Raw genomic sequence first — 9,140 nt, 5'->3', positions numbered from 1 at the left:
CCAGGCGGTGGGCTTCAGCCAGCTCCCAGCAGGTGAGAGATGCTGGTGGCCTGCCAGGCACTGCGGATCTGTCTCTGTGCGCTCCCAATCAGCTCAGCGCAGGGATTACGGGAGAAGGAGGAGTACTGGAGGGGATTATCGAGAGTAATGAGAGTGATGGAACCTGACCTTTGATATCCACCACCGGGAAAGGAAAATCATACTCCATCCGGGGATAGGCCATATTTACAAATCACGATATATGTGTCGCTGTTTCTGATTTAGTTTGTGCATATTTGTGTTCATAAGATGTGAAGAATTACAAAGTCTCAATCAAGAGAGCCTCAGAGTTCTGGCTAAATCACTCACTGTGCTTAAATAGTTGAAAAATGTGAAAAAAAAAATCAATATGTTTTTCTTTTTTGTTCTATGTGCGTGTGCTGCAGACGAGGAGTTCTCTCTGCTCCACAACCTGACGTCTGCCATGTCAGACGACGATGGACACTACATTGTCCGATTGGCCAACAGCCTGTACCTCCAGGAGGGCATGGCCTTCAACCCAGAGTTCCTGCATCTGATGAGGAAGTACTTCAGGGCAGAGGTGGACACGGTGGACTTCAGCGAATCCGCAGCCGTCGCCGACCAGATCAACAGCTGGGTGGAGAACCACACTGAAAGTAAGACAGAGAGAGATGTGCCAGGAGAAGAACGAGCAGAGAGAGAGAGATAGAGGGGGGGGGAAAGAGTGAGGGAGTAAACAAAACCCTAATCGGAGGCAGTGAGGAAGACTCAGACATGGATGTTTCTGCTCAGATAAGATGGTCACGGAAATTTACACTAAACCCTACTAGCACATTGTACCTTGGCATGATGATTATGTATCCCTTCAGTTGAGTTTTGATTTTTTTTGTCTGCCATGATTATTGTCCATGTTGGCATTGGTGTGTGCAACTTTAGGGAAGATCTCAATGGTAGTTGGGTCTATTCAGCGTCACTTTGTGACATTGTGATGTTATTGTGTTCAACCTTAGGCAAGATCCATAAGCTGCTGTCGGCGGAGGACTTCAGCAGCATGACCCGGCTGACCCTGGTGAACGCTGTGTACTTCCGGGGCTCTTGGAAGAACCAGTTCAGACCAGAAAACACCAGGACCTTCTCCTTCAGCCGGGACGACGGCTCAGAGGTCCAGACCCTCATGATGTACCAGCAGGGAGACTTCTCCTACGGTACAATACCAACTTCAGAATCCCTACAATGGAAACTAGATGCCACTAAATGTGACACATTTTATATACAGTAAAATTGCATATCCGGAAGGTTCCGGAAGTGAAAATCCCATTCATTCTCTGCATAGAGGTTTTGATTATTAGCCATAATGTCTTAACCATCAAAGGCTTACTTACCACGAGCCAGAAGATTGTGAAATGATGGTATATTATCCTGTAGAGTTAAAGAAAGGTTTTATGAAAAACATTGCAATGCTCTTTACTACCTACAATCCTGAAGTGCAACAGGACGTCTCTGATTGGTTGAGCGCGTTGTTACTATGGAAGAAGGACTGCTACTACTGAACCCTGTGATCGTTTACTGCTGAGCCACCATGAATTCCCTTTCTGACATGATGTGTTTTTTTTAGAGATGAGGACAAGAGTGGCATGTACGGGAGTAAAGTGTTTGTGAGGGCCAGTTTGTGGGTTATGTATGCCAGTATGAAAGAGAAGACATACAAGGCCTTAGTTAGTTTTGCAGGCTGGCTAGTTAGGTAGCTAACATGAGTCTTAATAATTATGTTGTTAACATAACATAGCATATGAGATTACATGTCTAGCTTCAAAGTTAATGCTGGTAACAACAAAGACTTATGGAAAGTTAGAGAACTATAATTAGTTTAGTTAGCTGTAGATAAAATGAACTGTAAATGTTGTAAAGACAAGATAGCTAACATTAGGTAATTTAAATAGTTTTATGGTCACGGATCATTAGTCGGATAATTGGTTTGGTTCCAGGCTTAAAACTTTAAAAATTTTCTGAAAATGTAATGGAGAGAATGAATGGGAAATTTACTTTAGGGACCGGAGCCATTCAAAAGGGGCGATTACTGGTGAGCTCTATAAAGGGCATGTATATCAGCATGCATTATGGGAATTATAGTCAGTGACAGTCTGCCATATTGAGAGGACTCAAGAGAGCTGTAGTACTGTGAAATCCTAAATCAACGGAAATATACCGTCACTGAGGAAAAAATGTTGTTTAAGTTTCACACAACTATTTCTCCCGATACTGACAAATCTCTTCATGATTAGTAACTAAGCAACGATCAAAAACTATTACTATCAACACAAATAATTAAACTCCAATGCCCCTTTTGGTTCCAAAATTGAAGCAGTCATTGCGATGTGAGGTCGGGATGGAAGTCCTATATTCAGATAATAAATCGGTTGAAATTGAGAATAACAGTAGTCACGATTTGTGCTGGTGGAAATCCCAGACTGTTTCAGGTACAAAAGGCTCAAAACACTGAAAATGTATGCATAACACTCTTGTGCTTCCAGCCTATTCTCTGTTTCAATGGGATCTTCCAATGCGAAATGCTACAAAAAGTCTTTATGTGTCTCTGCAGGCACAATTTGTATTTTCTTTCCCCCGATTTTTGGGCTGATTGTTATTTATCAGGAACCAACAGTGATATCCATGTTTCCCTCGTTGATTATAATTCTTAAGAGTTTCACAATCAAGCATTATGAATCCTCATCATAAAATAGGATTTAGTCTAATGCCGAGTCCAAAATAATGCTGTAATGACACACTGCGTAGGCGGGTTACAAGCACAAGTAATATCGCTTGTGTGCTTCGTCAAGGATCTTTATATGAATAGAAGACGAGGAAACCATTTTGAACAAGTTGTTTCACAGTGAAAAAGAGCAAAGCTATCCCCATGCCTTTTTAATGCTCTTCAATCATGCATTTCTACATGTTCTTACCGTGCATATTCATGGGCAGAAGCATATCAAGCACACCATGCTCTCCTTTGAGCTGAGAACTGAGGTGCCCAGGGCTCTATATTAAACGTCTCCGCAGGGGCCTTGGTTCCCTGGCCTTGTTGAGAAGGTTATTTATCGACATTCTAATCCAGCCTATCTATCCAGGTTGTCAGACATCATTGCAGCTCTCTACCTGGACTCCTGCTCCCTGTGAGACAAGTTGCCTTTCTACAGAGTCATATGTTTCTTCTCGGTGGCTTATCATCTAAAATGCTTCTGGGGGGGGGGGGGGGGGGGGGGGGGGAGGGGGGGTTAGCATCCAGTGGCTTTCTCTACCGTGCACTGCCAAACTCGGTTACATCAAACCCCCTCCCCCAACCTCCCCACTACTGCACTGCTGCTAAAGTTCTAGCCTTAGAAAGATTTTGGTGCAACATGCGCACACACTCGCACACAAAACACACATCCTGCTCAACACACACGTCCTGCATAGGGGAAATTCAGTGTCTTCTTCATTTCTGCATTTGCACGTGTTTGTTTGAATATGTGTGTGTGTGTGTGTGAATGTTTGTTTGCTTAGGTGCAAGCCTGGTTGTGTGTATATGTGTGTGTGTGCATGTTTGTTTTGTGTATTCAAGCGTGTCTTTACGTGCGTGCACACGTGCGTGTGCATAAGCGCTTCAGAACAGGGACAGGTCCCTAAAGACGGGGCTGTGTTGGCATTCTTATTCTGGAGTGCGCTCCTGTTCCAGAGTAGAAACTTTGGAAGACGGATGGCACACTACGCTGCTACTGTGGCTCAGTGTAACATACAGCTGTTTTCCAGAATACCAACTACCGTCCAGTACTGTACTGTACCTCCTCAGGGATCTGCTTGTACTAATTATCCAGGGATTGCCTGTGCATGTTCTGTATTGTATTGTGTATTGTATTGATTGTGTGGTTAGTCTACATGACTTGCGTTACAATTACATGAATTACTCAAGGTTTAATCTCAATGCTTTACCTGGTTAGATCATTTCTAAAGTGAAAATAATTATATTCAACATAAAGTAAAGTACCGCTGCGTCCCCATCTGTTCTAGATATGTTTTCTAGGTATCACCTGTTTTAACCCTGCTGTCTCCCCCTCCGCGTTGTAGATACCACCTGTTTTAACCCTGCTCTATCCAACTGTGTTCTAGATATCACCTGTTTTAACCCTGCTCTCTCCATCTGTGTTCTAGATATCACCTGTTTTAACCCTGCTCTCTCCATCTGTGTTCTAGATATCACCTGCTTTAACCCTGATCTCCCCACCTGTGTTCTAGATATCACCTGTTTTAACCCTGCTCTCCCCACCTGTGTTCTAGGTGAGTTCAGTGACGGCACCCAGGAGGCGGGCGGGGTGTACCAGGTGCTGGAGATGCCCTACGAGGGGGAGGACATGTCCATGATGATCGTCCTCCCCAGGCAGGAGGTGCCTCTGGCCTCCCTGGAGCCCATCATCAAAGCCGCCCTGCTGGAGGAGTGGGCCAACAACGTCAAGCGGCAGAAGGTGGAGGTGTACCTGCCCCGGTGAGAGAGGGTCAAAATGCACTCAATGCACACCCCGGACAGATAGTCACGCACACAATCCAACTCACGTAAACGATTGTCAGGCATGCAAATATCATTCATCCCACCTTATTATTGTAGGGTTACGTGTGTCTGTTTGTGTGATTTGTGTTGCAAATGGTTCTTTTTACCCAAACAATCCACTGACCATTGATCTGTTAAACATGGAGCAGAATCGTAGCAGAGCTCACCTCTGGCCTGGGATGTCCCAGTGTGTGACCACGTAGTCCTGTGGCTTCAGGTTCAAGGTGGAGCAGAGGATGGACCTGAAGGAGCCATTGCAGGAGCTGGGGATCAGGAACATATTCACCAAGGAAGCCGACCTCTCCGCCATGACCGGTCAGAACACACACCACTGCACACACACACACATGCACTGAAACCCATACACATGCACAGAAACACCCATACACCCACACATGCACAGAAATAAACGCATGTACGGAAATACACACATATGCAAAGAAACACACATGCACAGAAATACACATATGGAAGCATATATGTAGCAAAGTTCAAATGGCAATGCAATTTGCAATTTACAATTCAATGAGTCATTGCATTATGCAATTGACAATTCATTCTGCAATTGAATAATTTTATTTGAGAATACGTTATCTAAACTGTATTTTAAGATGAGAAGTTACAATGAAATCCTCAATTCAATCTGAAAAAGTTCTATCAATAAAATATAATTGACATTTTGGCCAATTTTTTTGAGTGCCTTTATTCAAATGGAAAAGGTAAAGCGTCCCCGTTGTCGCAATGCCCCTTCGCCGCACTCCATGTGTTGAAAAATAGAAATTACATTTCAATCTGCAAAACACTTGTTGCAAAATATTTTGCAATCTATCAGCAAATCTCGTCTGGTCGGTAACTGGATCACTTTCTCATTTTCAAATTACATTATTAAATTGCAATTGCAATTGCATAATGTAATGACAATTCAATTGCAAATTGCATTGCCATTTGCTACATGTATGCTTCCATACACATGCACAAAAAGACACACACACACACACACACACACACACACACACTTGAACAGAAACACACACACATGCACAGAACCACACACATAGCACAGAAACACACACACATCCAGAGAAAGACACTACATGCACCGGAACACACACACACATGCACAGAAACACACACACGCACAGAAACACACACACATGCACAGCGTCTTACGAATGCCACGCACACACATATATAATGTAAAGCGTGCAGACCACAAATGCACACATACCCGATATAATAGGTCTTATAGGAAGACAGGGAGTTACAACGTCTTACAAATGAGAAGTAACCACGGTAACCAAGGTACCTACACTGTGTGGGCAGGTGAGATCTGTCACTCTGTCGGGTAAAAATAGATCCAACAAGAGAAAGAAACGCAACACAATAGAAAAACATGCATAACCATCCAATATCCTCATACATGGATTATGTATTAGTTTATTACACAAATAATTAAAAACATTATGTGGGAGACAAAATATGAAGGTTTATTCATTTGTCTAAGATACTTCAGCAGGTGCTGACCTCCTTGTGTTCAGCTATGACAAATTTAGGCTATCTAAGGGACAGACAGGTGCATATAGGACAGCTAGCCCAAATCGTTTTTCAACAAACCTTTGCTGTAAAATGCAATTATTTCCTTAAGTTTGGAAAGGAAGTTTAAGTCAGAAATTGCCTTCTTTTGTTTTAGTTGTCGTGACATAACCTTTTTTTGTTATGCAACATTTTCCACCTGCTATCTATCTTAGCGCTAGCCTAGCATTTAGCACTTTTTTTGTTCAAAAGGCAATCAATCGTTCCAAGTGGTCACATCAATCAACAGCTGTGAAATGAAATGAGGGGAAGGTCACAGCCTGCCTTAAACTGTTTGGTCTTCATCCATCACGGCCGGCCCGGACCACCATGTCAACAGCTGTGGGTGTTTGTAGGTGTCAGAGTGAGTCTCTGTGGGGTGGGGGGAACTGCAGCAAATGTGAGTCTGTACACTGGATGACTCATTGGCTTTCCATATGGACTGGCTAAGAGGTTTGAGCTTTTATTCAATTCCAAACAAGGGGCTCCAAATCTGTTGGTCTTTGTTTTAAACAACTGCCAAAGGGAGTTTTTCGTGTGTTCATGAAATTGAACAAAATAATTGACCTGTAACCTTTGTACTGCTATAAACCTGTACTATCCCACGTCTCTGGCTGTGAGACACTCTGTAACCCACATTTCACATCTGGTCCACAAATGCACACAAGCAGTTTGCATTGCTTAATGGTCCTCTAAATCTGCTTTTCCATTTGTGTGGGTATATTTTTCTGTGTGCGGACAGATGGTAAAGACCTGTTCATAGGGAAAGCAGTGCAGAAGGCCTACCTGGAAGTGACTGAGGAAGGGGCGGAGGGAGCTGTAGGATCAGGTAAATCATAACCATCCTCAGCAGCATCCTCATCATTACAATTAGCAGACGCTTTTATCCAATGCGACTCGGTTAAAACACACATTGACACACCGGCGGCTGAGTCAACCATGCAAGGCGACAGCCAGCTCGTCAGGAGCAGTTAGGGTTAAGTGTTTTGCTCAGGGACACATCAACACTCAGCTAGGAGGAGCTGGGGATCGAACTAGCAACCTTTCGGTTACATGGCAACTGCTCTACCTCCTGAGCTAAGCCGACCCTTGCTGTCTGCCTAAATTGTATTTATTCTTTTCAGGCCAATTAGTTTAGAGTTGGTTTTTTTTGATCTAATATGGCTTTAATGTCAATCAAACAAATATTAGTACAATATAATGAAATTCAAAATAGCTCAGCTCTAAGCCGAACTGTTGGCTTAGCTGTCATCATCAACTGTCATCATCAACTCTTTACTAATCTAGAGCAAGGCTCTTTCATGAAATTGAATATTAGATTTTCTTTGTGCTATTATTGTACAACAGGTTATATTCATAACAATATATTACACCGGGGCAGGCCAATTAGTTTACAGTTGGTTTGTTTTGATCTAATATGGCTTTAATGTCAATCAAACAAATATTAGTACAATATAATGAAATTCAAAATAGCGCTGCTCTCACAACACCAATATAAAATGTACAGTGTGGAAGTGTTTATGGTTATCTGGTTATCACATTACTTTGAGTGGGCTTACCTCGCCATCCCATTCGCAGTTGAAATCTCACTAAACACTGCCCCCTCCTGCTGTTATCGGTAAGCTGTTGAGGATACACAGCTCAAAAAGTGATACTTCTTTATTTTGTTCTTTCTTTCTTGCTTCCCTCCATCCCTCCTATAGGAATGATTGCCTTGACAAGGACTCTGGTGCTGTACCCACAAGTCATGGCCGATCACCCCTTTTTCTTTGTTATCAGAAATCGCAGGACAGGTACGTGTTAACCAACGCATATTCATCACCGATATGTTCAATCAACATTGTGACTGACTGTCGGATCTTTCCAATCGCCAGGATCCATTCTCTTCATGGGCAGGGTCATGACCCCTGAGGTCATCAATCCCAGTGACCAGGACTTCTTCTAACCAGGCTGTGAGGTCATCCCTCACGGCCCGCCCCTTCCTTACCCGGCAGCCAATGATATCCGGACGACACAAGCGCTACCTGTCCTTTGATGCCATCCTCAGCTGTGTTTTTATACTCTTTATGAGAATATACGACCTGAATGTTATAAATATATATACATATATATTATATATATTGAGATATAATTGACATATAATGTGATTGTGTTTTGATACTGGAAGCTTTAAACACTTGGATACAGGAATTGAAAAGATGTACATACTCTTGGGGGAAGGAATAGGACTGTTTGTACTATAATACGTGTGGCATATCAAACACTGTATTGAGTGAGAGCGTGATATGTAATCCACGCACAGCCCCGTTCACTATGACACATAACACTCTTTTCTGTTTTCTGTTCTTCACATACAGACACACCCACACGACTTTTCTCTCTTCTTCTCAGTGTGGGCACTTTGAACACAAGCGCTCCAACCAACACCTGCGCCACGTTACAATTATATTCCTGTACATTTGGCTTTCGTGTTACAAGTATACCATACCATAATATTTATTGCAACAAAGAGCATTAAAGAAGTATCCTCAAACATTTCGTCCTTGGTGAAATGAATCTTAGTATATCAACATATATATATATATTTATTTATATGTTATCAGTGTTTCTAGTTATTCTCTTTTGCAAGCAGTGGGGCCATTGCTAACCTGCTGATGAAATAACATGCCTAACCGCATCCCAGTTATTGAGTAAGCTGCTGGCTGGCCATCACACGGGTGACCAGAGGGGCCTGCGTATCTGACACAGGTTACCATAGAGACGGGTGCATATGGTCGCGATGGAAACGCTATGCCATTTCTTATGATGTACAGTACATACAGCAAAGGAAGTTACGGTGAAACCAGCTACAGTCTTTTACTTCATGAAAACATGAATGTGTTCCAGTAATAAAACCTCTATGCGTCTTTTTTCTCTCTGCGATTCCCTCCATTTGTACGCTTACTTGTAAAGAATTTGATCAAAGAAATTGAACAAAATAAGGGATGGA

The 9,140-nt window shown here is 42.7% G+C and overlaps 1 protein-coding gene across 2 annotated transcripts in view; it reads left to right on the top strand.

The window, feature by feature from the left end:
- serpini1 (serpin peptidase inhibitor, clade I (neuroserpin), member 1) overlaps positions 1-8,686 on the top strand; it is an 18,086-nt gene extending 9,400 nt beyond the window's left edge. The window contains exons 2-9 of one of the 2 annotated variants that reach the window (XM_030380994.1): positions 1-32; positions 426-656; positions 1,011-1,205; positions 4,312-4,516; positions 4,797-4,894; positions 6,894-6,980; positions 7,855-7,944; positions 8,026-8,686. The exon at positions 1-32 is cut by the window's left edge and continues 271 nt beyond it. In XM_030380994.1, the coding sequence (XP_030236854.1) occupies positions 1-32; positions 426-656; positions 1,011-1,205; positions 4,312-4,516; positions 4,797-4,894; positions 6,894-6,980; positions 7,855-7,944; positions 8,026-8,096 (1,009 nt within the window). In that variant the 3' untranslated portion in view covers positions 8,097-8,686. The remainder of the gene's footprint in view (positions 33-425; positions 657-1,010; positions 1,206-4,311; positions 4,517-4,796; positions 4,895-6,893; positions 6,981-7,854; positions 7,945-8,025) is intronic. The other variant, XM_030380995.1, reaches the window with a different exon arrangement.
- The last annotated feature ends 454 nt before the right edge of the window (positions 8,687-9,140 follow it).

This window comes from Gadus morhua, chromosome 16 (genome assembly GCF_902167405.1).
Source record: "Gadus morhua chromosome 16, gadMor3.0, whole genome shotgun sequence".
In the NCBI taxonomy this organism is placed as follows: domain Eukaryota; kingdom Metazoa; phylum Chordata; class Actinopteri; order Gadiformes; family Gadidae; genus Gadus; species Gadus morhua.
This window is presented reverse-complemented; position numbering and strand designations above follow the sequence as displayed.